This window comes from Excalfactoria chinensis, chromosome 1 (assembly GCF_039878825.1).
Source record: "Excalfactoria chinensis isolate bCotChi1 chromosome 1, bCotChi1.hap2, whole genome shotgun sequence".
Lineage (NCBI taxonomy): Eukaryota > Metazoa > Chordata > Aves > Galliformes > Phasianidae > Excalfactoria > Excalfactoria chinensis.
Genome location: NC_092825.1, coordinates 163,324,342 through 163,346,253, shown reverse-complemented (window position 1 = coordinate 163,346,253; position 21,912 = coordinate 163,324,342). Strand labels below are relative to the sequence as shown.

Here is a 21,912-nt window from a genome sequence, read left to right as displayed (position 1 = left end):
GAATTGGAGGGGTGTCACGTTTTTCTGGGAGTATTAGTAAAGTTACTTAACTGAGTTCTGTTCACCCCTCAACTTTCTCACTATCTGCTTTTACTCCAAGTGTAAGTAGAACTCATTTTAGCTGCCCCGTAGATGTACATACAAAGAGAAGACAAACAGCATTGGCTGCTGCATAGCTATAGAATTGCATTGCATATCATGGCTGTCAAGTGTCTTCAGTTAATATGCTGGAAAGCGAGGTGACACTGGTACGTGACATACATAATAGATGGTGTGGGCAGTGAGCTCAGCAGCTTCACCCAAAGATGTATGAGCGAAGGATGAAAAAGTAAATAAAGCTCATGATGAGTTGTTGATGACCTTTTATACTGAAATACGCTTGTCTTTGTTCTTGCTTACTATAGCCAAATAACATACCCCGATGTTTGAACTGAAAACTTGAAGATAAGTTGGAGTTGTCAGCTCTTAGATTTGGCCTTAAGTGACCTTTTTCTTTCAGTAAAGATAAGTGGATAATTACATCATTTAGGGCTTTCTTTTTCAGACTTGGTGTCTCAGATATTTCTTAAAAGCTGTTAACTTTCTGGTGAGTTAGTCTGATTTTGTTCATTTGATTCATTTTCCCCATTTCCTAAAACAAAGGTCGTACTGTATGTGTTCTTAACAAAAAATGTTTCATGAAAGTTTAGTGAAGGTTAAGCAAAAATCTTTAACTTACGTTGTGATCTTGGTATGTGAACTGAGGGATACGAAGTGGGTTGGGGCATTTGGAGGCATGGGTGGATGAGTTTGTTTCATGTTGCAGTTTTCTTTCTGTGTAGAATAACATTGATTTAGGTGCTGAAGTCTCAACTGTGGCAAGTTTATGCTATCCTCTTATGGAACGTGCTGCTATACTGTCTCTCCTTGTGAATTCTGGTCTGTTTGGTTGTTATAGTTCTGAGGAGTTCTATGTTTCATATACGAGGTTAGTAGGAAGAAAATGCCTGACTTAGATTGCACAGTTCAGGAAGGCAAACACTGGGAGGAAGTATTTCTGACTAATAAAATGGGGTGGGGGCAAGGCAGGGGTAGAAAAAAGTTTCCTTTATTTTTATTTTTGCATTCTTGGCTTTGTTTGCATCATCTTTTTAAAACATATTAATTATCCCAACACGTCATTTAGTTTTATTCACTGTTGTTTGATTTTATTAATTGCTTTATGTAAATAAAGCTTTCAGTCTTGAAGTAGAAGAGTAATGGGCATCTTCTTCCTCTACTGCAGTAAGAGTTTGCATAGTTCAGGACGGGTTAGGTGACTAAAGTGACTGATACAGGAATTAAGGAACTGAATAGCTGTGTTGTTTTTGTAACTGGAATTTAGGAATAAGATATTGTTGTTTATTTGCACTTATTTGTTTAAAAGCTTGGGTTTGTAGCATAGAGGAAAGATTTCCAATGAGCTTGTCTGTTCCTGTACCTACCACATTCCCTTATAGATTGCTTATCTAGATCACTATTGCTCTCTTCAGGGTGCGATAAAACTTTGTGAAAATGCAGTATCTGCAAATTAAAATTGGTGATGCAGAACACTTCTGAAGCACTGCTGTTCAGACTACTGGGGAACCTGTGCTCTATTTAATTGTTTAGAAAACGCGAACTTCACTTTAGATGTCTGTATTCAGAGAGTGTAAGAATCTAAGCTGGCTGGAGTTTATTGTGAACAAGTGACCGTAACAGTACAAACAAGTTACTTGGTTTCATCTCTAAGTGTGATTCAGGAATGAAGGGTTTGGACTTTCCAGTTGTGTACTTCTTGGACGTTTTATTGTACTGTAGGACAGTCTGCTTGAACGTCAAAGCCATTGCTGCCAGGCACAATCTGAAAAAAAAAGTGTATTTTGATCAATTTTCTACTTGCTTATATAGTTCTTTTCTGTAACGTTTTAGTATTTTGACCCTTCAAATCTATCTAACTGGTTTTAAAAGCAGGACAGAAAAAATATGCATAAAGCAGATAATTAATATTGACTCTCTTTTTTCTTTTTCCCCTCACAGTTTTAATATCGTGAAATCATGGCTCATTCAAAGACGAGAGCCAATGATGGAAAAATCACATATCCTCCAGGAGTCAAAGAAATCTCCGATAAAATATCTAAAGAAGAGATGGTGAGAAGGCTAAAGGTTAGTAATAGTAACTTAGGTTGGTAAATGCGCTACCAGTAATTCTATGATGTTTATTGGATGTAACATTCAGTGGTCCTATTACTGTATTTTCTATCTGAAAGGATTTTATATATGTTTTCTTCTGGGCAAAGCCTTTTCTATGCTTGGAAGGAGGAACTTGTTGGCTGTTGTGCCTTCTGTTGCTTGTTTTCTTGAAATGACTGGTCCAAATATATTTGAAAGAGTTAAAAGGAAAAAAAAAATAAAAGGAAATTAATTTCAAATGCTTAAATTTTGTTTTATCTCCTATAGTAAGTCAGTGCTTTTAGAGGTGAAAATACTGGTAAATGTGAAAAGGGAGTGGGTCTTAATTTTGGAAAGAATGCAGATACATCAGAATATATTCTGTAAATGCAGTTGTTCTCCTTACAAGGCTGATCATAAAACCCACTTTAAAGAGGCTAATATGAGAATAATAAAGTCTTTGCTTATACTATGTAAACGTATACTAAGTCTCCTGATTTTTTTATGACCAGTTTCTTTGGCCTAACCCTACAAAAAGAACGGAAATACTTGGTGGATAATTATGTTGCTCCTGTTCTTTATCTACCCATGTACTTTGACAGAGTGGCAGACTTATTAGTGTTATATGCAAAGGGGAAGCCTGCCACTTGGGCTTGCCCTGAGAAACAGGAGGAAACAGATCTGGGAGAGGTACCTTACACATTCTGTGATTGGGAAAAGCTTCGTTTGGAGTTTTCCTAAAGTGTACTTGTAAGTGCGTGGTATTACTACTAAATGAACAAGACAGTTAAAAACCACAAAGCGCAAAGATTAGTTCCTCCACCATTAACCTTTCTGTTCCTTTCAAATTTAATTGATGGGTGTTATAGTGCATTCTATGATGTTTAATAGAATACAGTGTTTATAATTTCTCCTGCTGGGAGTTACTTATAGATACAGATGATAGTGCTGACATTTTTTTTTTCTTCCCCTTTCTTAGTTCTTAAAAATGACTGCGGTTCTTGCTGATATTTTTTCTCTTCTATCTTCATTTGCTGGCTTTGAATTTTTAGTCCTTGTATTGTCACTTTGCAGGATAAATGTATTTTGCAGGATGTCATGTTTCTTGTCCAGCTGTTCACGCTGGCTTTGCATTTGTGGTTATGCAGGCAAGAGTGAACCCTGTGTCCTTCTGTTACTGAATTGGATAATCTAGGCTATTGAAAACACCACAAGTGTGTACACGTACATTATAAACACAGTTGCAGGAGCTAAGGAAAACAAGCTTACAGATAAATAGACTATTAACCTCCTCATTTCCCTCTCTGCTGAATTCACATAAGTATGGGAGAAGAAGCTCTTCTCTGTAGATTTTGTAATTCCATGCAGATAATTTGCTATTTGTTAAGTGAGATGACCCATTTATCTAAACACAAATTATTATGAGGTCTGAGAATAAAATATGCAGAGTGAATTTATGTATTAGCATAACTTGGCAAGCTGTATGCATTGCTGATCAACCCGTCCTCCAAATTATAGTGGGTGTGGAGGGGAGAAAGGGAAAACAAATGCTCAGAGATAGGGATTAGTACTGAAAAGGCAAAGGTGATAAATGTTTTTAGAAATGGTGGGTATTGTGAGGAAAGCATTTCTTCCAGTTTTACTTAATATGCAAGAGCTAAGGGATCATGTTGAGAATCATAAATTTCAGACCAGCAATCTTATAACATACCTTTCCATACGTTATTTGAAATGGAATGGTAAAGAGTATTGCAGTAGGAGAAGGTAGGAGTCAGAACGATAGAATGGGTGAAGAAATGTGGACCACATCTGGACACTCCACCCACATCTGGACGCTCCAGGAGTATCAATCAAGGTGGTCTGGGTGCAGTTTCAGGTTCCGGAATTCTGTAACTCATTGCTTTGACAGAAACTAGAAAAGTGCACTAAGAAAATGATCTTGTTTTACTTTGTTTTCCTTAAGTGCTGTGACAGATTTGTTTGGGAGAAAGGCTGACTAATTCTTTTTTGTCAGTGTGGAATTTCATCTTGTTGGGGAAGAGAAATGGAAGATTAATTTCTAGAATGACAAAATCTGTGCTTGTTGCAAGAACACTTGTGGCACTTGAGTATTCGTTACCTTGTTAAATATATACATTTAACTGCTTTCCATAGAGCTGAACACTATTCTCCTTTGCTGTTTGTAGAATTACTTCTTATATTATCTAAGGGTGTTGAAGATAGTAGGAGAAAAAAATTGGAAACTGAAAGAAAAAAGAGGAAGAATACATTGGAAAACTAAATACTTAAGGGAGGAACGCACAAATTGAATAAAGTTTTGCTGTTCTCCAAATTATTCAGTGACTCCTTCTGTATCTTTTGATTTCTGGTCAATCTGATGACGTATTTGATCTAAAAATATACACAAAAGCCTACTGCTGGATTTTTGTCACCTCTGACAAATGGTGTCTGTTGGGACAATTGGCGGAGAATTTGACTAATGCTACTCATAGCCTGATAAATAAGGCACTGGGTTTACTACTGCTATTCAAACACTTACTGCTGTGTTGCTTCTGGTAGGTGTTGTGCATTTGTCAGCATGTGTATTGAAGTCTTTTTATATTTTCTTTACAGATGGTTGTGAAAACTTTCATGGATATGGACCAGGACTCTGAAGAAGAAAAGGAGCTGTACCTAAATCTTGCTTTACATCTCGCTTCAGATTTTTTCCTTAAGCATCCTGATAAAGATGTACGTTTGCTGGTAGCTTGTTGTCTTGCTGATATTTTCAGAATTTATGCCCCTGAAGCTCCGTACACTTCACCAGATAAACTAAAGGTAAATAGAATTAATCTGTTTTATTTTCCATGCCTGATTTTTCAACTAAATTATTAATGTTTGGTTGTAACTTCTTTTTCTCTGTTTATTTCTGCTTCAACTTGAGCTGTCCGAGACTTTCATGTGATTCATGAATAAGGATGTTCTGTGAGATCAAGAGCTCATTGGATAAAGTGATATATAATACATCTTCCAATAACTCACTGGGATTTGGATTTATATTGGAAATAGGTGTTTTACTGAACAGTCTTTAGGGTTCATTAGTTCTGGGCTGTTACTTTAGAATTTGTCTTCTGTCTATAGTTTTTATTGCGGTATCTTTCAAGATAGCTAATGCTTTCACTCAGAAAAATGTGTCTGCTGTTTCCAGTTCAACTATGAAGAGATGGTTACTGGATTTCTGTCTATAAAAGCTCTACTGAAACAAAAATACTTCTGCCTAGAGAAACTATTTCTGATGTGAATTGGAGAATGCAGGAAGTACAAACATTGCTGGTCCCACTAGATGGAGATGGTTGATTGAGAAATGCCAACTTTGAAAAGGCAGTACTGATCTGCCCTGTTTGTTTCAGGACTTTTCATTTTAGGTTGCTGTTTTTTTGTTTTGTTTTGGAACTCTTATTTTAACAGATGTCTGATTTTCTTTCTGGCTCAGAATAATCAAACTCACTTTGCTGACACAACTTGAGTCTAGGCTGATGAAATGACTTATACAGAAAATATTGCAGGGGAAAATAATGCTGAAAACTGTCATATTTTATCTCCCTGGCTTAAGAGTGTAGTACAGACACACTCTCAGGATAAAAGAACAGTGGGGGTGAAAGGTGTGTCTGTTGCAGTGGAAGAAATCACTCAGTTTCTGATTTAATGGTTATGCTGAAAGTACTTCTTAAGCAAGGTCAACACTGCAATTGCAATTGAAATTGATGCCTTTTTACCCAACATGCTGGAGAGAAACCTGGGGCTTTTAGCAAGCTGTATTTTTCTGAATTGTTACATCTCTGATCATACGATCATACTTACTCAAGTTACCTCTTTTGTTAATTACATCATCTCCAGCTTCAGACAAGCACGACCTTTCTCTACTGGACTGTGTTTGTCTGATGTTAAGGTTCCAAGACTTTCAGTTCAGTTTTGAGTAGCTTTGAGTAGTGTGTTTTCCTTTGCTTGCTTGTTGGTCTTTTTTTTTCTTCAGAGTTTGGCTAATGAATGATAGTAACCCTCTGTACACAATTTCACTTGTCAAATACTATGATGATTTACATTTTATTATTGGGAAGTTTACATTACTGGTCTTTTATTTACAGTGCAATCATGCTACTAGTACTTACATCTCTGAATAGACTACAAACTTCCTCTGTCAGCAGCCAGTTCTGTAATCTGTGCAGATTTTAGAATTCAGTCTCCTGATGCAGATTTCTAAATGAGAAATAAGGACAGGACAAACATTAGACCTTTGCCCGGGACTGTTGAGGTAGATCATTGCAAACCAGTTTCCGCTGAACACAGCTTTTGTGGTTGCAGGACAAGCTCTGATACATATGTTGAAGAGTTCCCTCCACCTTAAGACAAAGAGGTAAGAGGAAGAACACTTCCTCTTGGGTTATATCTTGGCACTATTTATATCTAGTATTTAACATGCCTATAGTGAAGCTTACAGTATCTTCTTTTCTAAGTATAGCGTCCAAGTTGAAGATAGAAAAAGGGAAGTGCAGAAATGGTTAATTTTTGGAGAGGGGGAAACATCAATCTGAAGTTTTTATTCTGACTTCACACATCTCTTTAACTCATTTGCACAGTGTGTAAGCTACACAGGAAAGGGGTCAGGACTTGTGGTTCCCCTCTCTTATGTGTATCCTCAGCATAAATCTTTAATGCCTCAATGAGCGTTGAAAGATCTTTAACAATAGAGATGGAAAATGCCATGAACTGGGTAAAAGCAGAAGTGGAGTAGGAATGCTCCTCTGGGATATGGGAACTTTTAATTTAAGGCTGGGGAAAGCCTAGAGCGCAGTTCTGGTTTTCTGGGGTGGAGGTATTCTAATCACTGGTTTGTGTCAAAGAAAACTGCTTAGGCTCATGGAAGGTACACTTGATGAGGCTGAAATGGAAGTAGTTAAGGGTGTATACAGCAGCAGAGTGTCAAGCATCTGAATGTATTCTGTGGTGCAAGCTATGGCTCTGGTGTGCACTGAAGCCATTCTATGGTTAATTTGTATCCAGACAACAGTCCGCAGAAAATATCTGGTGTTCTTCTTAAAGTTGAGCCATACGCACTTGTGGTTTTGGAGTTTGGGTTTTAATGTGTGCTTGCTTCATGAAACGTGATGTGGAATAGTAGTGACAAATCAGTGGAAGTGTTGTGATTTCTTATCTGCAGCCAAAGTTGATTCGTCCCGTGTTTTAATGTGTACAAATGTGTGTTCAAATAGTGTACTCTGTGCTCAGAAAAGGAAAAGCTTTGGGTCATGTAACACCAGGTACTTAAAATTAACAGATACGTTTCAATTTAGTTTGCCTTTTAAAACAGAAACTGAGGGGAAAGAAAAGGATACGTTTGTTAGGTTTTCAGACTACAACTTGTGAAGCATTCAGATGTTAGACTTACTGCACAGTATTCATTGGTGTATATATTCATGTATATACAGTGCAAACAAAACCAGGAAAACTAGTTTTGATCTCATTACTGTGAGTTACATGTACTGAATGCTGCGTACTGAGCTGCGGGATTAAAAATACAGATTCTTTGTTAAATTAACACAGTTTTACAAGTAATGCTTTTTTTTTAAAAAAAAGAATCATTATACATGAAGCACGATCTGTAAAATGAAGCAGTTCTTACACTTGGCTTTCTTTCCTTTTCTTGTGTGGTTGAATCCTAACCTTCCCTGAGATTCAGTTTGTGTGGCTGCCAGACTTCCCAGTGCCTTCTGGTGTGTCAGTTCTTCAGATAATAGAGCTCATTGCCTGTGGGCTGTTGGCCTAGTAGTGCTTCAGGCGCTGCCTGTAAGGGAGGAGTTCTTCAGGCTGGTCTTTGTCTATGGACTGAATGCTTTTTAGTGGTAGGAGTCCATGAGGTGTACTCTTTGAACTGCATATTCTGGTTTAATTTCAGCCACAGAGTGAGCTTCGTGTGCTCTGTAACTGATCTGAAGCGTGAACCAAATGGCAGCTCTTCTGATCATCTGTAGTTAACACATCGAAGTTACAGTCTTCTTGAATTCCATGAAGCTGCATCTTTGAGCCACGTGCTCGCTGTACTTTTAAAATTATTATTTACTTTTTATTTTTTACCAAGAGCTGGTGATGATGTATATTCTAATTCCTGTTCTTAACCTAGAACAGTAAATGCTTGGCTTATCTATTAAGGCTGGATTTTGTGCTTATGGCCTTAATAAGATGGAACTATATTCTCATCTCTGTCTCATCATTCTTGGTTGGGGGCCAGTGTGGAATGGTCATTTGAAAACATAACAGAAGAGCTTTCTAATCTTAAGCGAACGGTGTGTGGAAGAGGCTCATGAGCTTTCCTTGTGTATAAATGTAACTTAATGTGAAATTATATTACAACTAGCTTATAGAACACAGTTCCTTTCTTCTAAGGAAACTTTTCATGGTTAACTGTAAGGCTTTCATGTATTTATTACAGCAACTTTATAGATGTCATAATTAATTTGTACCTAATTTATTACCGATACGCTTGAGGCTGTGAACGCTGTCACAGATGATGATGATGTGTACTTCTCAGTCTTTTGATTTAAAATAGTAGCTAGAATTTTCTAGCTATTCGTTTCTCAACTATAAAAAGTAGTTAAAAGGGACACCTTCCATTCTGTTCATAATTGATTGCTTGTTCCTTACAACCTGCTTGGATTTCTTTTGGGAGATGTTTTCTGAAGTTTTCTGGTGCTGGGAATAGATACAGAAAGCAGGAGAAACTTAGTTTGTTGATTTTGGTGGTCTTTTACAAGAGATGTTGCCTGTCACACTGTGATGGAAAAATGCATAAATACTATATACGTATTGTAGTACTCTTAGGAAAGCTGCAGTTGGCTACGACTTTATTTCCTCTTTTCTCCTGTTCAAACCCACTGCAGCATAAGGTAAAAATTTAGAATTCTTTGTCCTTGTGAATAACATTGACTTCTGTGGCACATAAGCCAACTGCAGCTTTACTTATCACATTGTCTGGTTTTATTTGGAAAAGGAAAAACTTTTTGCTTCCTCAGAAAAATAAAACTTCCTCAGTTCTTTTTGTAAAGAGTTTGAAGCATTTTAAGATTACTCCTTGAGGTGTTTTGTAGATCTCGTTGTTTTTGGGTAGTAAAATAATGTCTCTGTCATTACTACATACTTTGTAGTGAAGAATAGTATTAGTAATTTCAAAAGGTAGTTTATTGTAGTTTTAAAAGTTTCATTTCAATTGATTAAATGTAACTTCTTTTCTTTTCAGGATATATTTATGTTCATAACAAGGCAACTTAAGGGTTTAGAAGATACAAAAAGCCCCCAGTTCAATCGATATTTTTATTTACTTGAGGTAAGCTTGATAACCTAATATAAAGTTTAAATGCTATTTTTAAACTTAATCTTATATTAACTGCTTTGTTGTTTCCCTTTTCAACTTAGAACATTGCTTGGGTGAAGTCTTATAACATATGTTTTGAGTTAGAAGACAGCAATGAGATTTTCACACAACTGTACAGGACGCTGTTTTCAGTAATAAAGTAAGTATTGTCACAAACATATTATTGCGTGATTGAGAAGTTCTTTCCAACTTAAATGTTCAGTCTGTTGTTAGGCTTTAAGCAGTCACAAGCTTAATTTTTATAACTCCTTCCAATTCAGTTTAACTAGGAGTAGCTGTCTGTTGCACATGCTTTGATTAAACAAGATACACAGCTAATTACTTTCTTCCAAGTAGGTTGTATTCATTGTCTCCTACTGCATTTATTTCACCCTTTTCTTGAAACTGAATTGAATGGTATGTTATACAGTTCTAAGAGAACTGGAAGATTCTTGCTGTAAAAATGTGATACAGGGGATAGTGGACACTGGAAGGAACAGTCATCTAGTCCACTCCTCCCTGCTCAGCAGGGTCAGCTAGCTGAGCTCCTCCTCAAGGATGGAGGGTCTGTGGCCTCTTGGTGCAAGCTGTTAATGGCATTCATCCACTTTACAAGGAAATAAATAGAATATCATATGTTTAAATGGTGTTACTGTTTAAATAGCATTCAATTTGTTCCCACTGCTTTTTGTCCTGTCACTGGACACTACTGAGATGAGTCTGGTTTTTTCATCTTTACTTCCCAAATGAGGTATTTAAATATAACAGGTTCTACCTGACTCCTTTCTTCTTGAGGATGGGAATTAAAAAAAGCCACCTCTCTCAAATGCAGCTTTTATGAGAGCTGTTCCAGTCTGTAGTCATGATTCTGGCCCTTTGTTGGGCTGACTCCAGTGTATCTATGTCTCTGCACTGGACACAGCACTCCAGATGTGAACTCAACAGTGTTGAGTGGAGGAGAAAAACTCAGTATTCTGTCTTATTCTTGTGGTAGGGACTGATAAAGTCCTTTTTAGTATAGTTGTAGACAAAGAGGGCATGAGTTTTGAGAACGCTATGAAAAAAGCTGTATGCAGCCCAGAAACTTCAGTAGTTTGACTTCTAAGAAAACTTCTAATTTGATGATGATTATTATTTTTATTGATACTGTTTTCTTTTGGCATTATCTTGGAGAATATTCTGATTAAAACTTTGTCCTTAATGTGAATAGAACACTGAGAATTCTTGTTTTTAATTTCAGCAATGGACATAACCAAAAAGTACACATGCACATGGTCGATCTGATGAGCTCTATCATTTGTGAGGGAGATACTGTGTCACAGGAACTTTTGGATACAGTGTTAGTTAATCTAGTGCCAGCACATAAGGTAAGAGTTACTAGTGGTTATATTTGTTTTGTAATTGTTCTTAAGGTTTGTCTTATATCACGTATTTAGATTTTTTGCTGATAGAATAGCTGAAGTATGTTCCTATTGTGTGATTTAACCAACTTTAATAACTGTAAAATTTAATCATTTTGTTGCTTTAATTTGCGTGGTGTAAGCCGAAGCAATAGCAGTTAAAGTCATTTTAAAGCTTTAATGTCATACGAATTTATGCATAGTTTATGATACATGGCCAATGCTGCCAGACATTTGTGTGGAAGGTCCGTATGTCCTTTGGAAAGCTTTCAATTAGTGTAATGCTGTATCAACTGTTCAAAACATTGTGCTGCCCTAAGCAGGGGGGGAAAGGTTAACATTGACTTGGTGTCATTAGAAGCACATTGGCGTGTTTTTGACACAGTCATAGAAATAATCATGTTCAGAAACAGTGGCTGTCTTACCTTAATGAGCAGCGGTGATTGGTTTTTAAATAAAAATAATTAAAAAGAAATTGTACAGTTAACTGTGAGAAGCAATTAACTGTAGACCTTTAACAGACCTTTTATTCCGAAAACTAGCCAGGTCTTACTGAAATCTGTTGGGTTACAGTCAAGAAGACTTGTAAGATTCTGAAAACTCCTGGGAAATTATGTAGGAAATGTGTACTTAGCAGGATTTGGGATAGTTTGGAGTGTCACCTGACAGGTTTGCTTTTTGTTCCTGAGAAGTGAATTCGGTGAAAAGATTATTATTTATTTTTTTTTTATTATTGTTACTTTTAAAAGCATTAGAAGTGAGTGAATGGAGTGGATGTGAACTGAGAAATGGTGACGTATCCAGAGAATCTGAATAGGCTTTTCATAAGATGCTTTGTGCAGCACACTAATTACTTTTCTGTTGACAATGAAAGACTTACGTATTTACCGTAGTCTTGGGTTTTGTTTCAACTGGAGAGATTTTCTAGCTGAGTCTTTCAGGGAGTACATTTGTGCCAGGAATGAAACTTGTGTGGCTAAAACTCACATTCACAAAATTAAACCTTAGAATACAAGAACCAAAAGCAAGAGTTTGCAAAGTGTTTCAATTTGCATTTTTTCAGTTGTTAAACATTTGCTATTTGTTTCATGGCGCGATGCGTGTTCAGCTTGTTTGACTGCACTGTTCTTATGGTTCAAGTTTATTGAACTGATTTTTGGGTAGTTTGTATGCTGCTAGTTTGGCTCTAGCATTGAAACAGTTTTGTTTCATAGTGGATTTAAAGTTATTGACTGGGAATGTTTTAATTGGGTAAGGCATTTGAAGATCTATATTTTCTTTTACCTCTGATGAAAACTTTGTTTGGATGGGGTGCTTGTTCAAGGGTTACTCTTAACTGAAGCAGTTTTGTAACTCTAGTCCATATTCTGAATACTTTAAACTTCAGTTTTTTAACCTTTTTCATATAGACTCATAAAGAACTTCATAAAGAAGTTTCTTGTATTTTTGTTTCATCTCCGTTTCCGTATATAATGTTAATGTAAAATTCTAGAGTTTGTGTTGTGGCTACAAAAAATGGTTAGGTGGAAGAGTGTAATGAATTCATTGTGAGAATCTTTCCACTAGTGAAACATCAAAAGGATTAGATTTCAGGTCTGCCATAGGTAAGAGTTCAGACTGATCTATCTTTTGGGCTGTATGGGTTTGAGGAGGGGGAAATCCAAAACCAGATTGCCCATCAAAAATGACACAGTGAGAACTGTTGGTAAGTGGTAAATCCTTACCTGGTGGGGTTCCCTGGGAACCAAAAGAATATTTTTGATGGAGTGAACGAAGTGCAGAGTTGTTACTAACTCAGATTTGAAAACGATTAGATGAGGGGTTGTTGGATATAAGACAGCAATGTTAAAGGCAAATGATACGTGCAAACCATGTGTTTTCAACACAGCTGGGAGGATGGTTGTGTACATGAGGAACTGCGGAGTGAATTGAATGATTGTGCTGTGGAAAATAATGATACTGGTAGTATGACTTCAGCTGTATAAGCAGTTCCATTGGGCACTAGGTTGAAGACTTGAGGAGCTTACTCGATGTATTTTATCAAAGAAGCCTTCTGTGTCTTTTGTGAAGAGAAAGTTCACACAGCTCCTGTTGTTATGAACCCTGGATGCCAAGGTCCAGTGGCTGGGTTTTGATTCTAAAATTACCTGAATGTTTTTAAGAGTTATAGTAATTAAATTGCTAGTTTGACAAAGGTTACTTCAATTACTGGTACTTCTTAAAATCAAGGTCAGGTTTTTTTTTCCTAAGAGAAGTGCTGAATACAAGTTGTAGTTCTGTGTAGCAAGTAATAAAACAGTGGTGCTAGCAGGATGACTGCAAAAATTCAGGCACAGGAGCACATACTGAGAATGCGACATATTATCAAATGTCTGTCTACTGTAATTAGTAATCACTGGAATAGTCTCAGATGTTCCATCTGACTTGAGCAAGTATCAGATAATAAAGTAAAACAACACAGTTTGTTGCATTGTTGCCCAACTCCAAATTTCTTTGGTGTTTAACCATTTTCCTTTTCTGATTTGACTCTTCTTTCTATCTACAAACTCCATTGAAATTCTTCTGATAGGATTACCTTAAGAGGTAATCAAGTAAATAGGGAACTAAACCCAGAAAATATTGGAACCCAGGGAGAAGCAGTCGATATAAAAATGCAAGACAAATTAATAGTTTTCTCTTTTAATTACCCTTTTCAGATTATAAAGCCTTTATATTAGCACCTGTAAACAGTTCTGTGTTTGTGCAGTGTTAGCAGGCAAATTGTACTTCATTTCCTGGAGTGTTTAACAGTGTTCCATTTGCAGCCTCAGGAGTGCTACAGGGAGTCCCACACTGCACATCTGACATGATTAATGTGCTTATCTTCTCAGAAAAGTGATATTGACAATTAAATTCCTAACTGTCTCCATTAGAAACTTGCTTAATAATTAGTACTATCTATCTTGGCAACACCTCAGCTGCTTTTTCTGTTTTGTCAGCCACCCTTAAAAACCTGTCTGAGGGAAAAACCTGAGGGAGGGGAAGGGAGGCCCTCCCTCAGAAGAACTAGAGGATCCATTTAAATTTGCCTTGTAAAGTGCTCTTGTATACAACTTCTCCTGTTGTGTCCTCGGTAGCGGGAATAAAATTGAATACCTTTTTCAAATTAAAAGAAAAAATGCTTTAAAAACACGTATTTCTTTAGGAATATTTGCTCTAGATAGATTATCTTAACTCTAGGAATAAAATCTAGATGTTAGAAAAATTAAGGACGAGGTCGATGCTGGCTACACTTCCTTTTTGAAGAAAAATATAAGGGGCCTGCATTTGTTTTCTCCTTTTAAAATATGATTGCAAACTATTGCATTCTGAATTGCTTTGAACTGTATTACATTGGACTTGAGATAACTGGAAAAAGTGACTGGGCAAAAAAATCAGTAGGTACGTATTTCTACCACTGCCAACCCCATCGTACATACCTGACTGGGTTTGGCAAACTGTCCTGGAGAGCCTTGCCTCTATAACCACAGAAATGCCCCTGCCATGCTGTGAGAGATCCTGCTGCCTTCTTTTGTCTGCGGTACAAGTTAGTCAGATAAGCTAGTCAGCTAAACCATATTCCTCAATGCAACATCCAAATGTTTCTTGAACACTCCCATGGTCGGTGACTCTACCACCTCCCTGGGCAGTGCATTCCAACGCCTGACTACCCTTTCTGAGAAGAAATACTTCCTAATGTCCAGCCTGAACCTCCCCTGTCGCAGCTTGAAACCATTACACTTGTGAAAGGTGGTGATGCCATATGAAAGTTTAGGGTAAGGAAAAGAAGGAATATAACTTAGATTTTACCTTGTGGCGTTTCTCCTTTGTGAGAAGGTTAAGCCCTCATGATAAAGTTGAAATACCTTTATGGCTGTTGAATTAGTTAAGAAGATAGGCTTCTTGAACATATTCCAACCAATTTTGTTTTGGCCTGGTTTGCTCATGTTTTAATTTCAACCAGGGCAATGCTGCCTTCCTGGTTTTGCTTATATCCTGAAGCTATAAAAGGGAGGAGTACGCTTTTTCCTGTGCTTTTAGGACAATTTTATCATTCATTTTCAAAAAAATACAGCTTTTGAACATTTGAGGACTCTGGTACTTGAGCAAAGAGCTTCCCTTTGCCTGCTCACAGCTTTGTGTTTTTTTTTTAGATAGAATGGAGTGTAATGTGAATAATTTACTCAGGTTTGGAAACTGCTACTTCTGGCCCTTATCCCAGCAAGTATTATGGTATTGGGAGATCTTTTGTCTGATATTTAGTGGCTTAATTATGAAAGATCTCTGTTCTTTTAGACTTCTTTTCCTAAGGCTGCTTACAAGAATTTCTGTTAAATTTTTAAAATTTTAGTTATTAGTAGTTGTGCAAATGGCAGCTTCCTTAATATCAGCTGCTGTGTAAAAGATACAAGCGGAACGTGCCATCAGTATAAATCCAAACAGATCTGACTCTCGGAACTTTGCTGTGTTAGGTCTGCAGCTCAGACCTGTTTTGCATGTAGATGAGATCCCGCTCAGGATACAGTGTTCACTCTCACCCAGGTGAAAGCTGCTGTCTGGGCTTTGATGTGGTGAACTGCGGCAGTCAAGGATTTGGAACAGTAATTGCCAGTGGCATACAGTTCTTATTATGGCTGTGTATGTGTTTTATTTCCCGAAGAGTCACAATTCTGATAAAATAATAAAAAGCAGATACTGCAGGGGGGAATACTTTGTTATTTTTATTTTTTCATGTTAGAACCTTCTCTTTTCTGAAATAGTGGCAAATTCTGTCACAAGACTGTCAGTGTTGATTCTTATGTCTCGTTTTTGTGTAAGCGATGGGGAAATTTTGCAAGGATGAAAACTAAGAAACTCAGGAAGAGAAGTACTCAAAATTATAAGTTAGGAATGAAAAAGACTGAAATGCAGCCTTTCATTTTCAGTGCTCGGAAACCTCTGAGATATCTCGTGTTGAGGCCAGTAAAATGAAGCAGATTGTTCGGAGAGTCCAAATGATTTTAGGATTTCTTTTCAACATGTCTCAAAGAAGAGACTTAAACTGCTTCGGCTTTCCTTTGGTTACCTTTTAACTGATATACCTGGAAATACCAGTGCTAATAGTGACTGGTAGGTCACTTGATAGAATCATAAAAATATTAATAGCGAAGAGCACTTAATTGCTGAACTGCTTCTGTTACAGCATGGCTTTAATTTCATATCTCTTCTGTTCCTGGTGTGGTGTGATAGCTGTGTTTTGGTCTCCCTATAGCTGATCTGTTTCTGTGAAAGTGAGGAGGCAGTGGGTTTTGTTTCTCACTGATACTCACAAGAAGGTAGGATTTGCTCCAGGCTGGGCTTCGCTGGTTCCTCTTTGTTACTGTTTTGGTAAGAATTCTAGTACCTTTCTAGTACTGGCAATTTGGGTCACCTTTCACTATTGGATCTGAGTAAAGTAAATGCTTCAGACGTGACTGTCCTGGTCTTCTGACTTCAGTCACTCAGCTGAGCTGTCAAGAGGCAAATCAAGGCTTCTGTTGTTTTTATTTTAACATGAAGTGTTAATCTCTTCCCCCTGCTGTCAGGAAGCCTGCATTTCTGCACAGCTTTTTGAATTACAAGCCTAATACTCTCAATCTCTGTAAAATCTTTTTCATTCAGGTAGCTACAGAAGACTACATGTGTACATTACCTGCATATGTCTGAGTGTGGCAGCGCATCTCATTTGCTGTTCGTTATGCTAAAATAAAGTTTACTTCCTTATAGATGAGATCCATAACAAAATTACCCTTTTAAACTGATTCTAGTGGATGGATAATTAAAGAAAGTGGAGGAAGAGGAATAGTGTAGGCTTTTGTTTCTGTTTATTAATTTGTTAAATTTTTGTTAGCTTGTCATCTTTACACAGATTAACGTAGGCTAAAGGTGAACATCTTTTTTCCTATCTCAGGCCAAAATACCAAACCTTTCTGGGAGGTAGTTCAGAGAGACTGATAATAATCGATAGGTGGCTACTTGATTCTACTTTATATTACATTCTTGTTAAGAGTCTTGCATCAGTGTTGCCTGTTAATGCCTTGAAGTTGCTTCATATTGCTTTTCTAATTTTGTCAAAGCTGATAGACAGCAACTGGAAAATAAGCTCTGATTTAGGAGAAATTTTCTAAGCTTTGGACTTGTTTTGGTTTGACTGTATTATCTTTATAACTGAAAGTATAAAAAGAAGGTGTTTCTTTAATACATACATTGACATATGGTAAATCAAAACTTCTGTTTATTGTTTAAGATTAATTAATGCACTTAAAATTTTTGTTTTATTTTTCAGAATTTAAATAAACAAGCCTATGATTTGGCAAAGGCTTTGCTTAAGAGGACGGCACAAGCAATTGAACCATACATTACTAATGTAAGTGAAGACTGCAAACAAATATGGAAATAAATACATTTTCAAACAGTAAGATGTGTTACGAAAGGAATGAATTGCCAATAGTCATAGAATCATAGAAAGGCCTGGGTTGAAAAGGACCACAGTGATCATCCAGTTTTAGCCCCCCTGCTATGTGCAGGGTCACCAACCACCAGACCAGGCTGCCCAGAGCCACATCCAGCCTGGCCTTGAATGCCTCCAGGGATGGGGCATCCACAACCTCCTTGGGCAACCTGTTCCAGTGGATCACCACCCTCTGAGTGAAAAACTGTGTAACTTAAGAAGCTCATAATTTTTCATGGAGATCACTGTTACATTATTGAAACATTCTCCATTTAAGTCTATTTCTTTGCTGTATAGAAATTAATAAGTCCTTAACAATTTTGTTTTCTAAAATGGAGTGAATAGTTTACTTTCTGCTGTCTTAATGGACCTTGTTTTTAATCCTTAACCTGATCAGAAGACATAATGGAGGCATAGAAATGTTACCTCCAGACAAGACTGAGATCATCTGGTCCATCCATCTGCACATCCCCAACATGCCTTGTTTCTTGAATACCTCCAGGAACAATCATGTCCCTTGGCAGCCTGTTACAATGCATTGCCATTCTTTCTGAGAAGTTTTTCCTAATATCCAACCTGAACCTAACTAAAGGCTATTGCCTCTTGTCCTATTGCTGTTATTCACAACTCTTCTTAAGGAGTTGTGGAGTGATTAAGTATCCCTTGGGCCTCCTCTTCTCCAGACTCAACAATCCCAGTTCCCTCAAGTTCCCTGGAACTTGTGTTCTGGACTTTTCACCAGCAAATGTACTTATATGTTCTTGCAACAAAGGATGGATTTTTTTGTTTCTTTTGGTGGCAGTTGTTTTGTTTTAGGGAGGAGATAAGACTATTTAGAAGAGATGAGAAGTTAAGACAGCAGAATTTTAGTGACTCCTCAGGAAAAGAGGAGGAAACAGAATCTAAGAATAGGTAGTAAGGAGGAAGAGTGATTAGTGGGTTGAAGAGTATGAAGTTCAATAGAGTAAAAACAACAAAGAACATAATAGGCATTGTACATGAAGAGTGAAGACGGGAAGAAAAGTTAATACATAAATATTCTCTGAATTGAGTTGCTCACTGGGAAAAGAAATAATGCTTTTTTAAAGTAGTTAAAGATTTAGTAAGTCTCAGGGAAGATATCCAAAACCTCAAGAGCTTGAAAACAGTGGAAAATCTTGAATGCTTTTTGTTGCTTTCTTTTAACAACTTGGGAATTGACTGTTTTCAGATTTTAGAAGTATCTTCAGTGAAAACTCTCACTCCAGTCCCAGTTGTCAAACTTTATGTTTTGGAGGAGATTGCATAGAAATGTTTTTCTGATGTCCAGCTGCAAGCTTTCTGAAATTATTCATAGTCTTACTGTAGTAGAACAAATGTTACTGCTTGTGCTTTTTCCTTTACGTGTAATTTTGAACATAAACCAAGATTGTGTATTTATGAGATCTTTATAGACAACATTATAGAAGTTTTGAGTTGTTCTCTGTTGCAACTTCCTACCCTCCCCCCCCCCTTTTAAACTGTAAATCTAAAGTATAGTTTTAGCAGTGGGCAGGCTTGGGATTTATAAAATTGAGTGTGTATATGTGTGTATACATACACATATATGCACACTGTTGTTACTGATGTACACTCTGTTTTACTTCCTAGTTCTTCAATCAGGTTCTGATGCTTGGGAAAACATCAATTAGTGACCTGTCAGAGCATGTGTTTGACTTGATTCTGGAGCTGTACAATATTGACAGTCACCTCTTACTTTCTGTTCTACCCCAGCTTGAATTCAAACTTAAGGTAAGCATTTCTCATACTTGAAGTCTTTTTGAAACATTTATGTGCTTTTCACTATTACTATGACTTTTGTACTGATGCAGTCATTATTTCTGTTTGGTCTATTTTTATACATAAAACACATCTCCTCTGCATTGCTTAAAAACTCACAAAAGCACTTGAGAGTAGTTTAACTTCAGTGTATCAACGTAAGATACAGGTGTGCATGTTTGTCAGGCTTTTATCATTCAAGCAACAGCTTCATGTTAAAATAAATATTTGTGAATCAGTTGAGAATCTGGTCTGATTCTGTAATGTTTATTGTGAAGGGCTTCAATATGTTGCAAGAATTTTGCACTACGAGCTGTTCAGGGAAACTGTATCTGTTCCTAATAGCAAAGTTTGTCAGGGATATGGTGGACCCCATGTTAATGGGAATTGTTGCAGCGATTATTTCCATCAAATAGAAGGTCTTTCACAGGTGGAAACAGAAATAAGTCTTGTATTCATTGCTACAGTGAATGAATCTCTGATTTATTCAAGCCCATTTCTTCTATCTGAAAAAAACAACACTTGTTTGCACTGTGTGTTTGTTTTGTTGGTTTCATGTTTTTCTTCTTGACTATCTACCATTTCAGAGCGTCTCTGTCACTTGGAGAAAGTCAGTATAGCAGCTGATGTTCCCTTTATTCTATACTTCTACAATTCATTTTGTTGTTCCACAAGGTTTCTGTGGAAGAACATGGGGGATTTGATTAGGTTTGGTATTATGAACTTCGAAAGTAATTCCTTACTAAACGTAGAGGCTGTGGTGCGGTGGGCAGCTTTTCAGTTTGTATATGTTTTAATTATTAAAGACGAGGTCTAAATTTGTAGATCCTGTGGCCAGTTCATTTATTAGATGACAACTTGATCACGTCTATTATTTTTTTCACTAATCTTTCCTTGCCAGGCATACTACATTGTGGTATGATTTATTTTTAATGGTTATATCTTTCCTGTTCAATTGATGTTTCTGGACCAAAAGTAGGTCTCACTTTACTTCTTGCCATCTGTCTTAAAGCAGATCTTTCTCAGCCTTTAACGCCTGTTCCTAGAGGTGGAGAACAATTATTGTTCTAGTTCCAATAAAAACACAGTTTGTGCAACTGAAGCTGTTATTCAAAAGATTTCATCTTAAGTGCCGCTACGTTGGATTTGTTTTTCATAGCTGTAATTGCAGTCATCTTTCCATTTTAGGTTCATTTAAAACTGGAGCTTCTTGAATCATCTTTGTGCTCCTGATGTGCCACATTTTACATTGACTCACATGTTCCTTTATTTAAATTGATGCTGCTTGTTTTTATCTCATTTTACTGTTTGAATAAGTGAGTTTAGTAGCCAAACTTTCTTTTTTTTTTTAATTCCTCCAGGAGCTTTTTCTGGTTTGTTCCTTCCAAAATCAGCTGGATCGTTCTCAGCCTTTCCTTGGTTTCTTCATCTCCAGTAGTTAAAAGGGCATTTCTTCATGTCTACATTTGCTCTTTGTTTAGGGTATTCTTATGTGGTAAACACTTATTGTGTTGCTTTCTCTCTCCTCAGTCTTAGTCTAGCTTTTCCTTGCAGCCTAAAGCCCTGAGGGTAAGGTGGTTGACCCTTTTAGCAGGGGATATTACAAGTGCTAAAATGTTTCCAGTAGATGTAAATTTTAATAGCTACATTGTTACTGTTTTCGTTCCTTGATCATTTGTTAAACTCCGGAGCTGTTGGGGATTCTCTCCAGTACATCGTAGTGCTTCTGTATGACTGGTTTCTTTGCTTTGACCTTCTTCAGTTTACCAGGATTAAGTTATATGCTTGGTTTGGCCTATTGGCTGCCAAATCTAATTTGATCCATCTTATATAGTAAAAATAAATAAAAATCCAAACTCATAAAACTTTTGTATGGAATAGTATAATCCTGTTTTAAATGAGTTGAGAGGTCTTCCTGTGGTTGAAAGAGTACTTTGAAGATGAATGTTCTGACCTATTAATGAACTACAGTCAGCTTGTCTGAGATTAGCACCAGTTCTTTCTTTCTGCAGTCTTGCAAGTAACAATGTAAGTACTTTCTGCTCCAACAACAGCTGTGGCTTCATACTAAACAGTGGTGGCTAGTGTCAAGCAATATGGATTCAGGTCCAAATAAAGAGCGTATTAGTACATTGAGAAGAATATGATTTCAGTAGAAACTCACGAGTGCCTTATGGTGGAAGGCAGCTAATGTGCTGATTTGAATGGGAAGAAATTGGACAGCAGTATCTCTGTTAGCTTAATGAAGCCTTGGATCAAATGGGTGGTGGAAAAGGAGAGAAACTGGCATTTCATAATAAAATATAGGAGAAGGGAATTGTCTTTTTTGGATAAAGGTCAGCTAAATTTAGTAGTGCAACTTCAGTGAGCTTTGCGTATTATTATGAGCTCATCTGGATGGTTATGGCTTTTCTGAATTTTGTGCATAGTCTGTTTAGGAGCTCTGCTGTATGAGCTTGCATGCTGTGGACTCCCTGCTAGGTGTTTAAATAGAAGCTGGAGTGAAGTGTATTTAGGTCATGCATAGTTTTGCAGAAACATCTAATTTTTGTTCACAGAGGTTGTCCGCTATTGCTTTTGGATATACAATTGTGATAATAGAAACTATATACTAGGGATGATTCTCAAATGTTGATGACGTAATGTGACAGTTACTGTTTTCCAGGATGTCACCT

At 37.0% G+C, this 21,912-nt stretch overlaps 1 protein-coding gene across 4 annotated transcripts in view; it reads left to right on the top strand.

Annotated features, from left to right (window-relative positions):
* The window catches only part of PDS5B (PDS5 cohesin associated factor B), a 100,052-nt gene that overhangs the window by 19,393 nt on the left and 58,747 nt on the right, over positions 1-21,912 (top strand). For all 4 annotated transcript variants that reach the window (XM_072361590.1, XM_072361588.1, XM_072361589.1 and 1 more), the window contains exons 2-8: positions 2,038-2,163; positions 4,783-4,986; positions 9,440-9,526; positions 9,616-9,713; positions 10,794-10,920; positions 17,276-17,356; positions 19,070-19,210. In XM_072361590.1, the coding sequence (XP_072217691.1) occupies positions 2,056-2,163; positions 4,783-4,986; positions 9,440-9,526; positions 9,616-9,713; positions 10,794-10,920; positions 17,276-17,356; positions 19,070-19,210 (846 nt within the window). In that variant the 5' untranslated portion in view covers positions 2,038-2,055. The remainder of the gene's footprint in view (positions 1-2,037; positions 2,164-4,782; positions 4,987-9,439; positions 9,527-9,615; positions 9,714-10,793; positions 10,921-17,275; positions 17,357-19,069; positions 19,211-21,912) is intronic.